This window comes from Trachypithecus francoisi, unplaced genomic scaffold (assembly GCF_009764315.1).
Source record: "Trachypithecus francoisi isolate TF-2019V2 unplaced genomic scaffold, Tfra_2.0 Lachesis_group0, whole genome shotgun sequence".
NCBI classification, from domain to species: Eukaryota; Metazoa; Chordata; class Mammalia; order Primates; family Cercopithecidae; genus Trachypithecus; species Trachypithecus francoisi.
Genome location: NW_022681453.1, coordinates 58507290 through 58529054, shown reverse-complemented (window position 1 = coordinate 58529054; position 21765 = coordinate 58507290). Strand labels below are relative to the sequence as shown.

The 21765-nt window shown below is 52.6% G+C and overlaps 1 protein-coding gene across 8 annotated transcripts in view; it reads left to right on the top strand.

Annotated features, from left to right (window-relative positions):
• GRIP2 (glutamate receptor interacting protein 2) overlaps positions 1-21765 on the top strand; it is a 66549-nt gene that overhangs the window by 26697 nt on the left and 18087 nt on the right. For 7 of the 8 annotated variants that reach the window (XR_004437038.1, XR_004437039.1, XR_004437040.1 and 4 more), the window contains 17 exons: positions 3019-3099; positions 3378-3513; positions 4420-4565; positions 5260-5346; positions 5883-5958; positions 7174-7319; positions 8422-8569; positions 8680-8849; positions 11039-11164; positions 11712-11861; positions 14444-14630; positions 15114-15259; positions 16066-16146; positions 17428-17494; positions 17597-17742; positions 18923-19067; positions 21198-21337. Coding sequence is in view for 5 of the 8 variants with exons in the window: in XM_033210797.1 (XP_033066688.1) it covers positions 3019-3099; positions 3378-3513; positions 4420-4565; positions 5260-5346; positions 5883-5958; positions 7174-7319; positions 8422-8569; positions 8680-8849; positions 11039-11164; positions 11712-11861; positions 14444-14630; positions 15114-15259; positions 16066-16146; positions 17428-17494; positions 17597-17742; positions 18923-19067; positions 21198-21337 (2178 nt within the window). In the remaining 3 variants the exon portion in view is untranslated. The remainder of the gene's footprint in view (positions 1-3018; positions 3100-3377; positions 3514-4419; positions 4566-5259; positions 5347-5882; positions 5959-7173; positions 7320-8421; positions 8570-8679; positions 8850-11038; positions 11165-11711; positions 11862-14443; positions 14631-15113; positions 15260-16065; positions 16147-17427; positions 17495-17596; positions 17743-18922; positions 19068-21197; positions 21338-21765) is intronic. The other variant, XM_033210798.1, reaches the window with a different exon arrangement.

Here is a 21765-nt window from a genome sequence, read left to right as displayed (position 1 = left end):
CCCAAAGAAGACATAGATGAATGGCAAGTTAAAAAAAAGTGCCCAACCTCATTACTCATTAGACAAATGCAAATTAAAATCACAGTAAGATACCTCTGCACATGTATTAGCATGACTAATTTTTTTTTTTTTTTTTTTAACTGAGGAGACAGGGTTTTGCCGTGTTGCCCAGGCTGGTCTTGAATTCCTGGGCTCAAGTGATCCTCCTACCCTGGCCTCCCAAAGTTTTGGGGTTACAGGTATGAGCCAATGTGCCCAGCCTAAATTTTTTTGTTTAAACCCTAACTGATATTACCAAGTGCTGATGAGGATGTAGAGCAATTGAAACTCTTTTACATTGTTGATTGGGCGCAAAATGGCACAGCCACTTTGAAACAGTTTGGCAGTTTCTTATAAATTTAACCATATTCTTGCCATACCACCTAGCGATGCCATTCCTGGATGAAACAGAAGCTTGTGTTCAAACGAAAACCTGTGTGCAAATGTTTATTAAGGCTTTATTCAAAATCACCAAAAACTGGAAACAACAGCAATGTCTTTCAACAGATCAATAACTAAACAACTGGTACATCCATTCCATGCAACCCAAGTTGTCCATAAAAAGGCGCAAACTTCTAATACACACGACACTATGGCTGAATCTCAAATGATTATGCTAAATTTAAGAAACTAGACTCAAAAGCGTACATACTGAGTGATTCCACTTACATGACATTCTGGAGAAGACAAAATGATGGAGACTGAAAACAGATAAGTGCTTGTGGGAAACAAAGGATGGCTCAGGGACTGACTACAGTGGAACATCAAGGGAGAATTTCAGGGGCCAATAGAAATGTTCTAAAACTTGGTTGTGGTGGTGGTCAGGAGACATTTTCCAAAGTGCATCAACATGCTCACCACAAAGAGTAAATTTTACTATATTTAAATTTTTATTTATTTTTATTTTTATTTTTTGAGATGAAATCTCACTCTGTCACCCAAATTGGAGTGATGTGGCACGGTCTCAGCTCACTGTAACCTCCGCCTCCCGGGTTCAAGTGATTCTCCTGCCTCAGCCTCCCAAGTAGCTGGGATTACAGGCGTCCGCCACTATACCCTGCTAATTTTTGTAATTTCAGTAGAGTTGGGTTTTGCCATGTTGGCCAGGTTGGTCTCGAACTCCTGACCTCAGGTAATCCGCCCACTTCGACCTCCCAAAGTGCTGGGATTATGGATGTGAGCCACCGTCCCCCAGTCTAAATGTTAAAAAGTGGAGAAAAATATAAGTTAGAGTAATATACTAATATATACACTTACAGATTCCTGGAGCCCACCCCCAGAGTGTTTGCTTTTTCAGGTCCTAGATGGGGCCAAGAATTTTCCTTTCTTACTTCCCTTTCCTTCCTCCTTCCCTCCCTCTTCCCTCCCCTCCCTCCCTTCCCCTTGCTTTCCTTCTTCCTTTCCTTTCTTTCTTCGTTTCCTTTCCTTCTTCCTTTCTTCCTTTCCTTTTCTTTCCTTCTTCCTTTCCTTTCCTTTCCTTTCCTTTCCTTTCCTTTCTTTTCCTTTCCTTTCCTTTCCTTTCAAGTAATTAGAAAATGACATTTGAAAAACAATCCAATTTCTGTAGCTTTAACACACTTTAAATGCCTAGGAAAGGCAATGCCTTGGAAAGGAAATGCCTTGCCTTCCCTTCTCTTCCCTTCCCTTCCCTTCCCTTCCCTTCCCTCTCTTCCCCTCCCCTCCTCTCCCCTCCCCTTCCCTCCCCTTCCTTCCCTCTCTTCTGTCTCTTTCTCTCTTTTTGAGACAGAGTGAGAGTCTCACTCTGTCACTGGAATGCAGTGGCACAATCACAGCCCACTGTTGTCTCAACCTCCCAAACTCAAGTGATACCCCCACCTCAGCCTCCCAAGTAGCTGGGTCTGCAGGCACACACCACCATGCCCGGCCAATTTTTGCATTTTTTGTAGAGATGGGGTATTACTATGTTGCCAAGGCTGGTCTTGAACCCCTGGGTTCAAGTGATCCACCTGCCTCAGCCTCCCAAAGTGTTGAGATTACAGGCATGAGCCACTGTGGCCAGCCAAGAATTTACATTTCTGACAAGTTCCCTGGTGCCGTGGACCTGGGGACCACATTTTGAGAATCTCTACATCATACTGTCCTACCTTCTTTATGTTTGAAATGTATGAAAGATTTTCTACTAACTTAAAAGAAGCAAAAAAGACAGATTTCATTGCAGATTAGATGTATCTTAGAGAGATAAAGAAGACATGGAAAGTATGAGAGAAGGGTGGATGTGGGTCATGGAGAATAAAATGGGAAGTCCTGAAGTACATCTATTAAGCTTTTCAAAAGAGAGAGAGCTGATGGAAACAATATTTGAAGAAACATGAGGGAGCACTTTCTCGAATTAGAGTGAAGGAGGACAGACTTAGGCTGCCTATAACACCTGAGAATGTAATTCGTAAACTGTAAAGTGCGGTCCTCATGAGGAAGCATTAATCAGGTCCACCCAAGATTGAGTTTCCTTTCTGTCAGAGCTGTCTCACATGAGCTGCGGTGCCTGCATGTGCGAGAGAGAGCTCCCCATCCCAGCAGGTATGTAAGCACAGCCCTGGGTAGTAGAGTCAGCAGAACTGGATTCTAATGCAGATTGCACAACTCTCCAGCTGTGTGACAATGGGCGTGAGTTGGCCTTCTCTGAGCCTCAGCTTCCTTATCTGTACAGTGGAATAATCTGATCCATGGTAACACCATTCACAGGGTTGTTGAGACAGTGAACCACAGAATGGCTGTGAAGCTCCCAATGTGTAGTGTAGTGCTCAGAGAATATTATTCAGCCCCAAGAGCAGGGGCCAGGCTTTCTTTGGGAGGAGAAGCCGTGAGGATTCTACAGCAGAGAATCGGGTGGAGCTGGTGGCAGGTGGGAACCCATCTTACAGGCCACGTCCACGGAGTGGAAAATAACCAAAGCAGAGGAGGTCTGCAGGAATGGAAATGAAAGTGGAACTCGGTCCTTTCCCTCTTTCTCCCCTGCAGACGATGGGCCCTACTCCAAAGGAGGCAAGGACGCAGGAGGGGCCGACGTTTCCCTGGCGTGTCGCAGACAGAGCATTCCAGGTAATGAGGCTTCCCTCATTCCCTCTTTTTCTGCCCTGAAGGCACAGAGAGCCCTAGGTGGGGGTCAGACGGCAACAGCTTTGCCACTAACTTGCTCTGTGACCTTAGACCAGCCAGTTAACCTGTCTGATTCTCCTCTGTAAAAAGGAGATGATCATCACCCAGGTCTCTGCAGCAGAGTGCCCTACTAACCAGGTGCTTGCCTCACTTGTCTTGGAGCTGGGGGCCTGGGGTGGCCCCAGCTGCCCGCTCAAGCCCCCATCCCCATCTGTCGGCAGAGGAGTTCCGAGGGATTACTGTGGTGGAGTTGATCAAGAAGGAAGGCAGCACGCTGGGCCTGACTATCTCAGGTGGCACCGACAAGGATGGAAAGCCCAGGGTCTCCAACTTGAGACCTGGGGGACTTGCGGCCAGGTGAGAAGTGGGCTTGGCATGGCAGCAGGAGGTGGGTGCAGAGGCAATGATGGGAGCCCAGGGTCAGTGGAAAATATGCTGAGGGCCTTAGGCAAAGCATTCAAGCAGCTATTTCCAGGAGCACCCATCAGCTTGGTGTCTGCAGAGGGAAGGCCTCCAATGGAGGCTGTAATTCTAGACCCTGGCTTCTCTTTTCTTTTACACCAGGGGCTTGGCCATAGCACCCCACAGTCGCCAGGCCATATCTGCCCTCCAGGCCCTTTCATATGCAGTCTTCTATGTCCAAAAGCCTGTTCCCCACAGCATCCTTCTGGCACACTCCTCTTTACGCCTCCATACTCAGCACAGAGGTCACTGCTTCCAGGAAGCCCTCCCTGACCCCAGGCCAAGGCAGCTGCGCTGCTCTGTTCCTAAAGCCCCACATGCACATTTCTACACACATTGTCCTGATTTCTCCTATCATTTGCCCCTGTGGCTCCCTTGGACCAGGAGGCCTGGGAGTTAGCCTCTCAGTCACTGCATCCCTGGGCCTCGCACAAGACAGGCGCAGATAAATGTCCAATTGAACAGAAGGAAGGTTGGTGGCGAAAAGCCAGGAGGAGCGTTAGGGAATAGCAAAGGATGTGATGATCTGGCCGCTCTGCAGGCTCTTCTGAGACACCCCTGCACGAGGAAAAGCAGGCAGACCAGTGTAGAGGGAAAGCCTGGGACCTGGGCATCAGACTCTGCACCCTTTTACTCGCTGTGTGACCTTGGACAAGTGTCTGACCTCTCTGAGCCTCAGCTTCCCCGTTTGTGAAATGATGATCCAGTGATCATAAAGATTCCAGAGGAGGGTGGGTGTGAATGCCAGGACTGCATGGGCCAGCACCTATTACCATGCGTGCCCTGGCCTTCCTGCTCCAGGAGTGATCTGCTGAACGTTGGTGACTATATTCGGTCTGTGAATGGGATCCACCTGACCAGGCTCCGCCACGATGAGATCATCACCCTGCTCAAGAATGTGGGCGAGCGCGTGGTGCTGGAGGTGGAGTATGAGCTGCCCCCGCCTGGTGGGTGCCCTTGGACGGGGAACTTTCTCCACTGCCTCGGTCGCGGGTGGACATGGCTACCTCCCCACCAGGGCCTGGGTGGTGGGGATCGTACCAGATGGAGTGGGTGGAACCTGGAAACTGGCCACAAGCATCCATACCTCACCTAGGGGCTGTGCCTACGACCGCAGTATGCTGTCACTAGGAGGCGGTGGGACTCTACAGCCAATGTCATTTTACATATTTAGTTTCCAGATGCTTTTCCTTTAGCGGGGAAGGTTTTGGAAGCATTAGCTGAATAAGTTGTTCCCTGGCCCACCACACCCACACTCCACTGCCCTGCACTAAGTAGCAGCCGTGTAGGGTTTCACCTAGCTTGAGATTTTCAAAGCTGGTCTAAAGTCATGAAGTTTGAGTAACTGTCTGGAATTCAACCCTGGCCTGAGCCTACCAGCCATGGACTCAAGCCTGAGTTCTGCCGTCATCTCTGTGAGCATGGGCAGGCCCTTTCCTCTCTGTCAGTGGTGGGCTAAGTGGGATTAGGGGAGAGGATCCCCCTAAGCCTCACTTATTCGACCTGTAAAATGGGCAAGGGTTTACCCTCTCTGTAATCTCTGTGACTGATCACCCAGTCCTCCTGGAATGAGCTTTGGGCACGTCTGCTGGCCTGAAGATGCAACTGAGGGACTCAAAGGAGTCCTCCATTTCTCCCCAGCTCCTGAGAATAACCCAAGGATCATTTCAAAGACAGTGGACGTCTCCCTCTACAAGGAGGGCAATAGCTTTGGCTTTGTCCTTAGAGGTCAGTGAAAGAATTGCCCTTGGTATTGGGGCAGCAAGAAAGAGGCTAATACTAATTCCATGTGTGCACTGTTTTGCTTTGAATGTAATTTATGTATATCTCAGTTCTGACTTTAAGGAACACAGGACCGTTAAGGTAAGTATTCAATGGAAAAATTTGCCAAGCAATGAAGTATGCTTGGCTGGGGAGAGTGAGAGGAGACAGTTGTACTGGAAAATGATGGTGAAAGCTGCTACAGAGATTGAGAATAAAGTTTGGAGCTTCCTAGAGATCAGGGAAAAGGGGAAATAAGGTGAGGTCACAGAAGGGAGGCAAGCCATTTGACAGAGAGAGGACTTTGGTCATGTTACCCATCCCTCGCACCATCTCTTGGGAGGGAGTAGTTATTGTTGGTGTCTCCTAAGAGGGTCCATGAATAGCAAGAACAAGGTCCTCAAACAGGTTTTGCTGAAGGAGCCTGCTCAGGGGCTGTGTGGGGGCCTCTGGATGGGAAGGGGTGGGTGAATGATTCCTGCTTCTTGTCAAATTCTGTCCAGGAGGTGCCCATGAAGATGGGCACAAGTCCCGCCCGCTTGTCCTGACCTACGTGCGGCCCGGTGGCCCTGCTGACAGGTGAGCCGAGGCAGAAGAAATCCACACACTGCACTGACTTGCCCCAACTCCCGTGCGAAGAGGGTGGAGCGTAGTCACCATGCCCGTTCCCCAGATGAAGAGACTGAGGCCCTGAGGGAGCACTCCCTGCCTAGTGTGATTCAGGGAGTTGCTGGTGGAGCCGGGATATAACCCCAAATGAAGGAAACCTCGACCCCTTTCTTCCCCAACATCCTGCTGTCTCGGGGGCTGGGGTGTTTGGAGAGGGGCAGTCTTGGTGGTGTTCTTTCCTTTCCTGCTCCTTAGTTTTCCCGTCTATGGAATGGTCCCTAAGAGTCGCTATGAGAGGTTTGGAGGCACGCTGATTGGCCACTGCTGTAGCTGTCTGTGACTCAGTCTCCTGGGTCCTGGCTGATCGACCCAGCTCAGCCCCGCCTGGGCCCAGCCCGGAAGGGCCAGGAGGAGAGAATGTGGGGAAAGAACATGTCCAGTTCCCAGTTCCTGATCCCCTGGCCTCCCCAGTGGGAGATTCCTGGCCATTTTAAGAGAAGCCTGGAACGGCCTTGTCAGAAATCTAAATCTGTCCTTGGGACAGGGCCCTGTGATGAGCTATTCATAGAACCCCCCAGAATAGCTTTGACCACCTGTTGGGAGAGGCGTTCCAGGCTGGGGATGTGACCCAAACTGAGGTGAACGCTGCTAGGGCCCCTCCCCTGGCCCCTGCTGAATTATTTTTCCCAGGCGAGGGTTGTCATCAGGCCAGAATCACTGTTGAGAAACCAGGATGAGGATGGAGCAATGGGAAGGGACCAGGATGGCTCAGACTAGCCCCCAATGCTGTGTGGCATGGGCACAGCTCACACCCTCTCTGGGCCCTGGTGCTCTCATTTGTCCCTGAGGCAAGAGTTGGGGGCAGCACTTGAAGGGCACCCCCAGCTCAGACATTTCAGGGTTCTGCGCTGAGTCTGTGAATTACTACACACCCAGAGGAGTGGCAGGCGGCAGAGCCGCCCCATCCTGTCTTCATCCCCCCCTTGCTTTATGCAGCTCCCCACCCCTGGGGTGGCTCATTCCTTCACTCACTCATGCGCCCCTTCACCCGTCCCCTCCTCCCCTTCCTCCTCCACCCACTCTCTGCTTCCTTCATCCTCCACGCCCCCCTTCCCAGCGCCCTCCCAGACAGGCTGTGCCCAGTGCTGCTGCCGGGCCAGGCTGGTGACCGGCCCTTCCCTGCAGGGAGGGCTCCCTGAAGGTGGGCGACAGGCTGCTCAGCGTCGATGGAATCCCGCTGCACGGGGCCAGCCATGCCACCGCCCTGGCCACCCTGCGGCAGTGCAGCCACGAGGCACTCTTTCAGGTGGAGTATGATGTGGCCACCCCTGGTGAGTTGGGGGCCTGAGTGTATGGGTTGAGGCAGGAGGAGGCCCGGGATGTGGGGAGGCGACAGTGGCCATGGATCTTTACCACTGCAAAGGCTGCATGACCTTGGGACAGTCACAGCCTCTCTGGGCAATAAATAATATGTGCTAGGCATCGGTTGATGCGCTGGGGATCCAGTCTAGAACAACAGAGTTGAGGTCTCTGTTCTCACGGAGCTGGCATTCTGGTGGGGAGAGGACAGTATCCAGAACAGATAAGATATGGTGTATGTCAGTTGGCAATAAGTGCTGCAGAAAAAAGAAAAGAGGCAGGGGAGAGAGATGGGACAGGCTGGGGGATGCTCTCTAACTAGGGGAGTGAGGGAATGGATGGGGTAGGGAATGTCCAGGAACAGCATTCCAGGAGGGTGGAACAGTAAGTGCAAAGGCCCTGAGGCAGGAGCATGGCCGGCATGGTTGGTCACAGTGAGGAGGCTGTTGTGGTTGGCACAGGTGAGTGAAAGGAGGTGAGGGCAGAGCGGGGTGAGGTGAAAGCCGGGAGGCCATAGGAAGCGGCAGCAGCTGTCCAAGCGAGAGCTAACAGACTGAACCAGGCTGGAGGCTAAGGAGGGAGAAGACGTGGGATTCAGGAATATGATGATGGTCCAGCTGGCCTGATCTGTTGAGATTTGGACATGGGAGGTGGGGGCGAGGGCAGGAGCTAAGGGTGCGGCCAAAGTTTCAATTTCCAGCCACTGGGTGTGTTAATGGAGGTGCCATTTTCTGAGATGGGGATGGATTGTAGTGAACGTTACAGTTTAGTGCTGGTATACCGCAGGCTCTTAATAAACTCAGGCAAATTCATATCACCCAACAAAGCCCTGGGATCACAGCCCCTCAGACCTGAGCTCCTACCCCTCCTCCACTGCTATCTTGTCTGTCAAATTGATATAACACTTGGTAGAAGATAAAAGAACAAAGAAAAAAAATAATTAAAAAATTACGTTAATCAAATGGGTTTAACAGTTTCTTCCAGGCACAAGGGTTAAATCAAGATAGTAGAGTGAGGCTGGGGAGGAAAGTGCTCGATATTTGCGTTTCAGACTTTTTTTCTCCGTCATGCCAGACACGGTGGCTAATGCTTCAGGACCCTTGATGGTGGAAATAGTCAAGACACCAGGGTCTGCCCTGGGGATCTCGCTCACCACCACCTCCCTCCGGAACAAGTCGGTCATCACCATTGACCGCATCAAGCCAGCCAGCGTGGTGGACAGGTAAGGCACACCTTGGGTACTGCCACCATGGAGGTGTGTGCAGGGGAGAGGCGGCCCAGAACTTTGTCTGGCCTGGACCGGCCTCCACCTTTGCTCCCCTGCTCGACCAGGAGCGGAGCCCTGCACCCTGGAGACCACATCCTGTCCATCGATGGCACCAGCACGGAACACTGCTCGCTGCTCGAGGCCACCAAGCTCCTGGCCAGCGTGTCGGAGAAGGTGCGGCTGGAGATCCTGCCTGTGCCCCAGAGTCAGCGGCCACTGAGGCCCTCAGAGGCAGGTGGGTCCCCTCAGCAGATCTCAGGGCCCAAACCTGGGCAGTCATGAGGCCTGAGAGGCCCGGGACCAGAGCCCGGGGCAGGCTGGGAGGAGCAGGCTAAAATGTACTAGGACAAATCTTCATTTGCACAGGGAAGCTCAAAACTCTCCAGAGCAGCCACTGACGTTAGGAAGGCGGGGCAGAGAAACAACTGAAGGGTTTGAATCGCTGGCACAGATGTCCCCAAAGCTGCTTCCATCACAGGCTGCATTAATAGGAGTAGAAGGGCTAGAATGACGGAGGGAACAGTCCTGTGCTCTCTGCTACTCAGAGCTTAGATCCTGGGCTCTTCTCAGGGACCCTCAGCAGGTCCAGAGGAGGCAGCTGGGAAGGTAGAGAGGGCCTGGAGTTTCTCCTGTGAACGGTCAGGGTCTCCCAGCTATGAGCAGGGAGCTGGGTGCTGGGCATTTCCAAGAGCAGAGGAAGTAGCTGGTCTGAGGGTCCAGAGGGCACAGCTGGGGCCAGGGGCAGAGTGGAGGGTGGCCACAGAGGGGCAGCTTTCAGCTCAGGGCAGGAAAGCACCTCCAGCAGACCAAACCTTGGGCCTTGAGTGCAAGTCCCATCTTTGCTCCCAGCAGCTGGACGAGTGCCTTTCCCTCTCTGGGTCCCAGTCACCTCATCCGTAAAAAGGAGGGAGGACCGCTAATGCACAGACATGGGGGAGGCTGAAGGAGATAAAGGACAGGGCACCGCCCAGGCATATAAATCCTAGCCCTAAGGGCAGAGCTGGAGGGTGAGGAAGGAGTCTGTCCACCCCACCCTTTGCAAACCCCATCTTCTGGAAGAGAACGGAATCCCCCACATCTGATTGGGAGGACAGTCCTTGGGGAGAGTCCATCCCTATGGTCTCTGCCAGCTTCTGAAAAAGCCGCACTGAACCACACTCCAGGGGCTGATCAGGGCGACATTAGGGCTTGGAACAGTGTCATTCATTCTCGTACCGTTTATCGAGCATCTGCTGCGTGCCAGGTTTGGTGCTGCGGCCTGCATGCCTCATTTCTTCCTCATGACACCTCTCTGTCCTCCCACTTTACAGGGAAAGCTGAGGTAGCATTGCAAGGCTACACATCTGCTTATAACCCCTTGGCTCTCATTAACTGAGCTTCTACTAAGTGCCAGGCACTGCTCCAAGCACGTTATATTAACTCATTCTAATCCTCCCCATTACCCTAGGAGGTGGCCACTCTCTTGGTCCCATTTTACAGATATAACACTGAGGCACAGACAGGCCAAGTGACTCCTCCAGGTCCCGCAGTTGGTCAGTGACAGAGCTGGGATTTCACCCAGGCAACTGGCTCCAGAGTGGGCCAAGCCCTGGGGAGGGGTCTGTGGAGATGTGGCTCAAGGAGACAGAATCAATTGGCTGAGACAGTTGAGTCCTCACCTGTCCATCAGTGCAAGAGGAGAGCTGGCCTGGGGCAGTCTGGGAAGAGGTGTTGTATGGTGGCCAGTTTGGAGGATCAGGTGGAGGAAGCAGGGTCTCCTAGGGGATCGGGGTGGGGGTATTCCCTGGGAACTTGGAGCAGAAGTGCAAAGAATTCACTGTGGATAAGGCTGGGAAGGGTTGCAGCCTGGGAACGGGGAGCAGCCTCAGCCTGTGGTGCACTTCAGCCTTGGCCAACCCAGCAGGGAGCCCTGGAGCAAATGCTGTCCTGGAGAGTCCAGCGTGGGGCAGAAATAGCCAGGCCCTAGTGCCCCTGGTGCTCAGCCACTGGCCGAGGCTGCCTGGGCTGCAGAGCCACTGCATGTCCCCAGAGTGCTGCAGCTGGACACTGTCTGCCAGCTGCACTCCTCACCAGTTCTTTCTTGGAGAAACCTCATGGGCAGCACTCATAGCCATAAACCTCTCTGGCTCCAGGGCAGGATGCCTGTGTTCAAATCCCTGCTCCACAACCTCCCAGCAGTGGGCCTCGGCCTGGCCTCCTTTCCCTCTCCTGTCCCTGCCTCTCGGGCTGCCACGTGGCGGCAGCTGCACTCTGAACACAGTGCCCAGCACATCGTAGGCGTCTGGGACATGTGAGCAGATTACTAAATGCCTTGCCTGGCTCAGGGGAAGCGCGAGGATCTTCTGGTTCCTGCTTTCCTGGCTTCATAGTGCTCTCAGCCACTAACGCCTGCACCTCTCTTTCCTCTTTCTCCGCTGGCTACAGTGAAAGTGCAGAGGAGTGAGCAGCTGCACCGCTGGGACCCCTGCGTGCCCTCCTGCCACAGCCCCCGGCCCGGCCACTGCAGGATGCCCACCTGGGCCACACCTGCTGGCCAGGACCAAAGTCGATGTAATGTGCCTGCCCTGCTGTAGCTCGGCCAGTCTTGTAGCCTTTCCTAGGGACGGGGTGATGCCTGTTGTCTAAGGGAAGGAAACTCAGACTCAGAGATTAGGGAGCTAGGTGTGTTGATGCATGCCTGTTGTCCCAGCCACTCAGGAGGCTGAGGCTGGAGGATCGCTTCAGCCTGGGAGGTTGAGGCTGCAGTGAGTCAAGATCACACCACTGCACTTCAGCCTGGGTGACAGAGCAAGACCTCAACTAAAAAAAAAAAAAAAAAAAAGAGATTAGGTGACCTGCCCCACTGTCATCTAGCATTCCAGTGGCGAGATTGGCCCTTGTCCCTAGTAGCTGAGTTTCACAGGGTCTATGGAAACCCTACAGTCTTTGAGGCCCAGAGGGGAAAGAGACTTGCCTGAGGTCACACAATGAGTAACTGATGTGAAGGGGGAAGGCATCCCCATCTCTCCCTGTGGTTGGGTGGCTTCCCAGCACCCACTGTGTGGCGGGGTGTAGAGCCTTGGCTGGGGTTCACGGGGCTGTGCTCTCATCTCCCCAGCCTTGTCTTCAACTCCCTTTTCCTCGCCGACCTTGAACCACGCCTTTTCCTGCAACAACCCCAGCACCCTTCCCCGTGGATCCCAGCCCATGAGTCCTCGAACTACAATGGGGCGGAGGAGGCAGCGAAGAAGGGAACACAAGAGCTCGTGTAAGCCGTGGTCTCTTCCCTCCTTCTTGGGCTGCCTGTATGTCTGAGAGTGAGGCTTGCCAGAGGGTGTATGTTGGGGCGAGGGGAGGTATTTTGGGCAGAGCTCCAGGTGTATGTGTGGGAATGTTAAATAACGTGACTGGAACACCAGGCTGTCATGGATGGCTGGGCAGGTTGTGCACTGCACAAGAGGACCACTGAAGGGTGCCAGTTATTTTGTACACTCTTATTCTTGTATTTTTATTATGAAAAATTCCTAGGACTTGGTGATAAAGTCCTTGAGGAAAGGAAGTCTTTCCAGGTTTGCGCGAAGATTTCACCTTTTTTGCCATTCAGTCCTGATTCATTCATGGATAAAGTCTCAGTGCTGCATTACTATATCCTTACCACCTCGCTGCCGTTTGTTAATTTCCCCTAAGAGAAAGACATGGCCTGAGACTAGCTGTCCAGAATGTAATAATTTCCAGTCTTACTTCTCTGCTTATTTATTATTCAAAATTTCCCTTTTGAAATGAAGATATTTACATATTAAGAAAAGTAAATCAATAGAAGACAAATAGTAGTGAATGATAAGGCAGGAGCCATGTGGAAGTGGCAAAACGCAATAATGCCTAAAATTTCAAAACCCTTCTTGGGAAGAGTCTTTCCTTTGTTGATGCACAAAGGGTTCTCAGCCTCCTGCCACATGAGCTACAGTGGCCTCCAGGAAGGACAGAAGATCAAACTTGGCCATTTGAGATAGAACCAGGTGAAAGAAGAGATGAGTACAGGTCACCTGGTGTCTGAAAAAAGCTAAATATGGTTCTATACTTCCTGGCAGCCAAGGGGAAATGGGAAAGAGATTTCAGAATCAGATCAGAGACAAAATATACCTCTACCAACCATCTTTCCTGGCCACGAAAGTGGGGAATATGTAGGTGAAAAGATGCAGAAGTGCTGCTCACAGGCAGGGGATGTGGAGACTGCAGGCTCTTGTGACTCCTCTACCTGTCTCCTTCCTGAGATGTGTAACTAAGAAAGTACTATCATTATTGCTATTGATAATAATTTATTAATTAATTTAACCAATATATTTGACCTCTTATGTACCATTTTTATCATTGGGGATATAGTAGTGAAAAGGAAAAAATAGGCCGGGCACGGTGGCTCACGCCTGTAATCCCCACACTTTGGGAGGCCGAGGTGGGTAGATCACTTGAGGCCAGGAGTTCGAGACAAGCCTGACCAACATGGCAAAACTCCATCTCTACCAAAAATACAACAAATTAGCCAGGTATGGTGGTGCACGCCTGTAATCCCAGCTACTCTGGAGGTGGGAAAATCGCTTGAACCTGGGAGGCGGAGGTTGCAGTGAGCCGAGATGGTGCTGCTGGTGAGCCACCCTGGGCGACACAGTGAGACCTTGTTTTAAAATAAATAAATAAATACACATAAAAACACAATATACCTAAAAACATAACATATTACACATTTTGTAATGTATAATATACAGTATAATTTAATAATATATGACAATAATATAATTAGTAATAAAATGAAATACTAAATAAATTTTGTTTAATAAATAATAAATGACTTCCAAGATTCGTATTAATGATGCAAATATATTTCACATATGGAAGGTAAAACAATATTTATTAAAAAACTTTATGCATCAAATACTTAAACATAGAGTTGCCATGTCAACCAGCAATTCCACTCCTAGGTATATGCCCAAAAGAAATGAAAACACGTGTCATCTCCATCTAAAAATTTATACATGAATGTTCATAGTAGCATTATTCCCTGTAGCCAAATGCTGGAAGGAATGCAGTATCCACCAATGGATGAATGGATAAACAAAATGTGGTGTATCCATACAATGGAATATTATTCAGCCACAAAAAGGAATGCAATTCTGATACCTGCAAAGCATGGATGAACTTGAAAACATTATGCCAAATGAAAGCAGCTAGTCACAAAGGCCACACGGTGCATGATTCTGTTTATATAAAGTGCCCAGAACAGGCAAATCCAGAGATGAAAGTAGATTCGTGGTTGCCTAGGGCTGGGGGACATAGGGAGATCTTCGGGGATGGCCGAAGGGAACAGGGTTTCTTTTGAAGTTGATGAAATGCTCTCAGATGCGTTGTGGTGATGTTTGCATAACCGTGAATACACTAAAAACCATTGAATTGTACACATTAAATAGGTGACTACTGTGGTATGTAAATTATATCTCAATAAAGCTCTTCCCAAAAAGCAGAGTGACATAATATAATAGATACTACAGTAGATCACAGCACAATAATATAATAAAATTACACTACCCCCAGAACCTGTTTTACAGCATGACAGTCAGTCCTAGCCACTATCTTCCCTAGTCCTTGCCGCACCCCACAAGGTGGGAATCACGATCCCATTGTTCAGATGAGGAAGCCAAGGCTCAGAGTGGGCTGTGATCTGCCTGGGCCCGGATTGAGTCAGGGTTCCCACTTCCTTGTGCTCTGGCTCCAGTGCCTTGGGCCCCGGGATGGGCAGGCCCTGGCAGGAAGACCTCGGTGGGGCGACTCACCTGAGTGCTGGGCCCACCTGTCCTACAGTGTCGCTGGCCTCCAGTACAGTGGGGCCGGGCGGGCAGATTGTGCACACGGAGACCACGGAGGTCGTGCTCTGCGGAGACCCCCTCAGCGGCTTTGGCCTCCAGCTCCAGGGCGGCATCTTCGCCACGGAGACCCTGTCCTCCCCACCCCTCGTGTGCTTCATCGAGCCTGACAGCCCGGCTGAGAGGTGAGCCTCCTGCCCCCTCCCTACTGAGCCTGCCACTCTCCAACTGAGAGAAACTGAGTCACAGCACCAAGCCCTAGCTTCACAAGCACATCACTTAACGGTCGCATCAGCCCCAGCACCAGCCCCATTTTACAGATGAGAAAACCGAGGCTCACAGAAGCTAACTCACTTGCCCAGGATTACGTAGCTTACCCATGGAATCCCAGGGCTTGAACCCCTGTCTGCCTGAAGGCAGAGTCCTCTGTATATACATCTTGTAAGGCTCATGGCATCATTCCCATTGGACAAACAGAAAAACTGAGGTCCAGCAAGGTCCAGCCCTTAGCCAGATTCCTGAGGATACACAGGTGGGCCAGGGCAGAGCTGAGAGTCACCCCAGGCCAGGAGGTGGGGCCCAGGTTCAGTCCTGCCCTGCATGGCATTCTTCTCTCCCAATGGACCTGTCACGGAGCCTCTTCTCTCTGCCGGGCCCTCTGGGTTCAGGTGTGGGCTGCTGCAGATAGGGGACCGTGTCCTGTCCATCAATGGCATCGCCACCGAGGATGGGACTATGGAGGAAGCCAACCAGCTCCTTCGGGACGCCGCGCTGGCTCACAAGGTCGTGCTAGAGGTGGAGTTTGATGTGGCGGGTGAGTGAGTGGCTTGAGCTTCCTCCTCATATTTCAGGGCCCTGCACCCCTCCTCTCTTTATCCTGCCTTGTGGGTACAAACGCTCCACCCTATCCCCCTCTGTGCTCAGTGCCTTTCTCCCAGGGGCTTTGCAGCTTGTGTTGGGAAGGGAGGCCTTGGCACGGGAGGGAGAAGTTTCCACACAAGGCGACTTTTGCAGAGGGGCAGGACCGAGTGGGGATGGGGCTGGGGAGCTGAAAATACTCTAGGTTCCTTCTCAGCATGGATTAGGCAAAGAACCTCGAACAACAGTTTGGGTCAGAATTCTGCTTCTGTGATCTCGACACTGTGTGGCTTTGGACAGAAGAGTCCCTCCACTCTGTCTCCCCATCTGTAAATAGTGGATAGGATCTTTTCACTATAGGGGTGGTACTCAGGTTAGGTAAGACATACGCCCAAGAGAAATGAAAACGTGAAAATACCCAGCCATGGCCTGGCACATAGTAGGTGCTCAGGAAATATGTGCTAGATTCACACCGGGTTGTTGGGCTGTGGGGAGCTCCTTTCTCGCCCACCACACCAGCTGACAGGCATGAGGCCTGGTTCCAGCCCTGACTCTGGTGGGTCTGACTAGAGTGAGTCAGTTTTGAGCAAATCTGTCAGGTCACTCTGCCTCAGTTTCCTCCTCTGTTGGGAAGAAGCAGGAGGATGGGATTAGGACTGTGACTTTTGGGGTCCCTCCCAGCACAGCCAGAATGGGCATGGGGCTGGGGTTCATGAGGCTCCTCCTCTGGTCCTCACGCCGGTCTATGTCCATCCACTCCAGAGTCTGTCATCCCAAGCAGTGGCACGTTCCATGTGAAGCTGCCCAAGAAGCGCGGCGTGGAGCTGGGTATCGTCATCAGCTGTGAGTCTGCCCCGCTGCCTGCCCGGGAGCCAGCTCACCTGCTGGGAGAAAGAGCTCGCCAAGCTCGGACCAGCATTTCCATGGCATGACACCCTGCAGGGCCCGAGGAAAAGGCTTGGGGGTGTGGGGAGGCTGGCTTCCGTGGGACCCAGCTGCGTGTTCTCAGCAAGACCCCAGCTTCCCAAAGCCTCAGCTTCCCGTTCTGCACCATGGGAGTCCCCTGGCCTCGTGGGTCTCCCGGGGGGCTTTGAGGGGCCCATGGTGAGAGAACTTTGGAAGGTGACAAATATGCAGGCTGGGTTTGGTTTTCTGCCTACTTCTGTGTTCCCAGAGCCCAGCAAAGGCCTGGAACACAGTAGGTGCTTAATACATGTTTGTCAAAGGAATGAAAATGAGGAGTGCAGAAGAAAAACGTAGAATGGGTGAGCATGGGAAAGCCCTCCCGTGGCTCCCAACTTATTCTGAGTAAAAGCTGAAGGCCTCAGACCCCAGCGAGGCCCTCTGTGCTCTGGACCCCATGACCTCTGACCTCATCTCCTGACTCTCCCCAACTCAAGCCCTCCAGCCGCAGCCGGCCTGGCTGCTCCCTGCCGTACCTGCCCCTTCCTGCCTCTCGGCCTTTGCATCTGAGACTGTTCCTCTGGCCTCTTCCCTACCTCCTTCAGGTCTTTGCCCAAATGTCACTTGACAAGTCCTTCCCCGACCACCTGACTGAACATTTACTGCCCTCGACACAGGCCCGTTTCTCAGGTTTCTCCGCAGCTCACTTCATCAACGTTTAAATGTTGTTGATTGTGACCACCACTGGAGTGCCAGCTCCAGGAGGGCAGGGAGAGATTGCTGTCTGTTTTGTCCACTTCTGTGTTCCCCTCCCTGAGCACACAATAGAGCCTGGGTGCTGGCCCTGAGCCCGGTGCTGGGAACATAGTCACCAAGCGGACAGCCCCTCTCCACAAAGAGCTCGCAGTTTGCTGGGGGACGGGCAGAGCAGGAGGAAAGAAGAGCTGACATTGGAAGGTCCATGCTATATCTTGTGCCTGCGTTATCTGATTTACTCTCACCACATCCCCATGAGGTCTGCGGTGCCACCCCCATTTTACAGGGGGGAAACTGAGGCACAGGGAGGTGAGCTGATTTGCTCACAGTCACCCAGCCAGGAAGCAGTGGGATCAGAATGTGAGTAGGACCAGTGACTCCGAGTCCACATTCAGACCCCTGGGCCTCGCCACCCCGCCCCAGGCTGAGGCACCAAGGTCAGATTCACGGCCTCTTTTCCTCCAGCGGCTAGCAGGAAGCGAGGGGAGCCCCTCATCATCTCCGACATCAAGAAAGGCAGTGTGGCACACAGGTAGGGGCACTGGGGCACAGGAGGGGAAGTAGCCAACAGTAGTGAGTATGGCACCTGCATGCACCAAGCTCCTTCCACCCCCTCTCCCCGCTACTCATGCAGGACGGGCACCCTGGAGCCAGGCGACAAGCTGCTAGCCATCGACAATATCCGCCTGGACAACTGCCCCATGGAGGACGCTGTGCAAATCCTGCGGCAGTGCGAGGACCTGGTGAAGCTGAAGATCCGGAAGGACGAGGACAACTCTGGTATGGCCCTCACACTGCCCTCCTACTTCCAGAGGCCCACCCTTTGACCAGTGGGCTCTCAGCTTGCAATTCAGGGCTCCCTCTGGCCAAGGAAGGGAGAGTGGTGGGTGTTACTGAAGGCTGACTGGAATTTTGAACAAATGAAGGAGGGGGCAACACCACAGACTTCTCACTGTCCCCGGCGTCTGGAGCCCTCCAGAGCCTCTGTGAGGTGGACAGGAGTTTGAGACACTCCTGTAGCCTCCATGTCTAGCACCAAGCCTGGCAGAGGAGACCTACTGGGTGCAGCTGGTGGACAGATGAGTAGGTAGGGCAAGGGAAGAGCAAGGCTGCCCTTTTGAGTGGCAGGCTATGAGTGGATAAGTAAGGACTACAGACTCAGGCCCCACTGAAGCCAGATAGTGATACAAATGAGTGAGAAAAGCTGTATGGATTGGAGAGGCAAAAGGGACGGGTGAGGACTGTGCCAACTGGAAAGCGAATCCCTGATTCAAAGGGGCAGTCTTCAAGTCACCACCTCTAACTCTGTGAAAGGTTACTGTAGGAGGTAGATTTCTTTTCTTTTTGTAAAGAAAAGTTGGGCCAGGTGCAATGGCTCATACCTGTACACCCCTCGCTTTGGGAGGCCAAGGTGGGTAGATCACTTAAGCCCAGGAGTTTGAGACCAGCCTGGGCAACATGGCAAAACCCCATCTCTACAAAAAATACAAAAATTAGCTGGGTGATGCATGCCTGTACTCCCAGATACTTGGGAGGCTGAGGTGGGAGGATCACTTGAACCCTGGAAGCAGAGGTACAGCAGTAAACTGAGATCACGCCACTGCACTCCAGCCTGGGCAGCAGAGCAAGACTCTGTCTCAAAAGAAAAAAAAAAAAAGGGTGATCGGGGTTCCCTTCGCTTCCTGCTGGCTGCTGGAGGAAAAGAGGCCATTGTTTCTTGTCATCAATGTTGTCATTATTGTGGGTGAGGTGTGATGTTTCTTTTCTTTACTGGTATTTGGGCAGAAGATGGCCTCAGGGTCCCCAGGTTGTGCTACATGAGATCAGAGCGTGAGTGACTGGGTGAATGAATGAATAACTAAGTATGAGTGAGTGAGGCCAAGGCTTTAGGGAGCTGGGGGTACCCCCAGCTCCTGGTCCTGCCCCTCGGGGGCCTCCTCATGGGTCCCTGTGCTTACAGACGAGCTGGAGACCACGGGTGCTGTCAGCTACACAGTGGCGCTGAAGCGCTATGGAGGCCCCCTGGGCATCACCATTTCGGGCACGGAGGAACCTTTTGACCCCATTGTCGTCTCAGGCCTCACCAAGCGTGGCCTGGCTGAGAGGTGAGCTGGGGCTCTGTGGGGACACATGGTGGGCTCAGGGAACACAGGAAGCAAGAGTTGGGGCTACGGCAAAGCCAAGCAAGATTCTGACCTCTGTTCCAACATTGACACTGTGGGTGACATCGGGCCAGTCACTTGCCCTCTCTGAGACTCAGGTCTGCATTTGTAAAATGAGTGTCAGCCCCTGCCTGCCAGGGCAGAGGCCCACACCCCAGCAGACCTCCTGGCCCCAGGTAAGCACTGGGCCAAGGTGTGTGCATCTTCCTGCTCCCTCCCTACCTGTGTCTGGAAGGTCAGCCCTGCAAGGCTAGTTGGAGCGCCTGCTGTGTGCGGAATAGGATGGGGCAGTGCCCCAGTACCCTGGTCCCAGCACTGCCTAGGGCTTTCCTGAGGCATTGGGGGACTGTCCCTGCTGCCCCTAGACTCTGAAACTGTGGCAGCTGAGGGAGCTGTAAGAATGGAGCCCTGTCCCAGGGTGAGGTGGAGGTCAGAGATGGAACCTGACCCCCAGTGTGGGTGAGATCGAGCCTTCTCCCCCTAGCTGGGCAAGGATGAATCCGGCAGGCAAGGAAGCGATGAGCTCCCAGCACAGCAACGAGCGGGCTGTGAAAGGAGAGCCTGGTGCGGGCTGCAGGGGCAGGAGGCGTCCCAGAGGAGGGCACCGCGCAGGAGGGGCGGTGGCTCGCTGGGTGGGGAGAGGATGGGAGGGATTCTGGGGCTTGGACCCTGGTCCTGGAGCACCCCCTGCTGGACACCTGGCAGACTGCAGAGGCCGGTGTGGGACCCTTCTGACCCCAATGTCTTCATCAATTCCAACATGTGCTGGGCACCTACTGTGTGCCTGGCCCCTCTGTCCTGGATGCTGGGGCTGTTCAGACAACCCTCCTGCCTTTGCCGGGCTGATGTAGCTCAGTGCTGTCCAACTGCAATATAATTTGAACCACAAATTTAATCAGACACTTTCTAGTAGCCACATTTGCAAAGCAAAAAGAAATGAAATTCATCTTAAATATTTAGTTCAACATGTAATCAACATAAAAACCATTAAGAACATGTTTTATATTCTTTTTAATGTTGCATCTTCCATATCTGGTGTTAATCTTCTGCTTTCAGCACATCTCAATTAGGGCAGTCATATTTGAGGGGCTCAGCAGCTACCTGTGGCTGGTGGCTTCCATACTGGACACCACAGCTCTGGTCCCCTCCCTGAACCCACCATTCCCTGCCTCGCTCACTGCCCTCGTCCCCGGGGAAGTGCAGGGCAACACCCAAGCATGACTCTCCAGGAACTCCCGTCTGGGGTGACATCTACAGCCCCAGGGGTTCAAGATCCCCGACCTAGTCCTCTACCTCCTTTTCCTCTACCTGGCTCAGGTCACTCTGAGCGCCTGCTACAGCTTCTTCCCTGCTCAGCGCTGGCTGCTCCTCAGAATCACCTTCCTGCCCCACCCCCACAGGTACTATTTAATTGGTCAGATGTGGGGCCCAGGCACCTGCATTTTCAAAAAGCTCCTCAGGTCATTGTAATGGGTGTCCAGGTAGAAAACCACTGGGCCACAGCAGTGCTGCTGCCTGGCCTCGCCAGCACTTCATGCCCTACTGTGAGGTCTGCTGGGTGCTGGTGATTATGCCCATTCTCCAGGTGGGAAAACTGAGGCCCAGGAAGGGGCAATGGCTACCAAGGTTGTCTGCTGGAGGGAAGTAGGAATCCGTTCCATTCATTCACTCCTCAGTTATGATTTGATAATAAAATTAGTATTACCACCCCCATTTTACAGATGAAAAAACTGAAACTTGGGGGTTTAAGAAACTGGCCCAAGATCACATAGCAAGTATTTGGCAGCTAGTATGTGGGATTCAAACTGTTCTCAAAACCTGTGCTGGACACTGGTTCCAGAACCTAATTTTACAGTCAAGTGGGACAATCCCCTCCCAGGTTCTAGACTTTATATCTCTATTAATGTGATCCAAGATCATACTTGCGGCTTTTGTTTTGTTTTTGGCAGCTGGGTTTAACTGGGGTCAGCCAGACTTCTGCTTTGTGACTCTCTTGGGTTCCCTGAGGGTAGACCACCACTCTGAGGCCCTGCGTCTCTAACTCCCTTTCTCCGCCCTGCATCCACTCCTCAGGACTGGTGCCATCCACGTGGGAGACCGCATTCTGGCCATCAACAGCGTTAGCCTCAAGGGCCGGCCGCTGAGCGAGGCCATCCACCTCCTGCAGGTGGCTGGAGAGACCGTCACACTGAAGATCAAGAAGCAACTAGACCGTGAGATTCGCTTCATGCCCTGGGAGCCACCCAGCAGGTTTAGGAAGGGCAGTCCCTCTGTGCCAGGCTTTGCCTGCACACCCTCACAGAGTCCTCACTGCAGCCCTATGGAGGCGGGCCTGCGACGGCAAAGGAGATAAGACTCAGAGAGGGGAGTGATGAGCCCAAGGCCACACAGCTGACGTGGGGCAGAATCTGGGTCCGAGCCCTGTTCTTCATTACTTCCTGCCTCTTAAGGTGCTCACGTGTGTATGCTTCATGGCCATAACTCATGCATTCCTCAGTTGCCCCTAAATATGTCCCCATGCCGTGGTAGAAAGGCCACCATAGGCAGTGGAAGGGGCCTGAGCTAATCCAGGCTCCACTGGTGCTCACTGCGTGATCTCCAACATGCTGCTCAGCTTCCCCAAGCCTCAGTTTTCCCATCT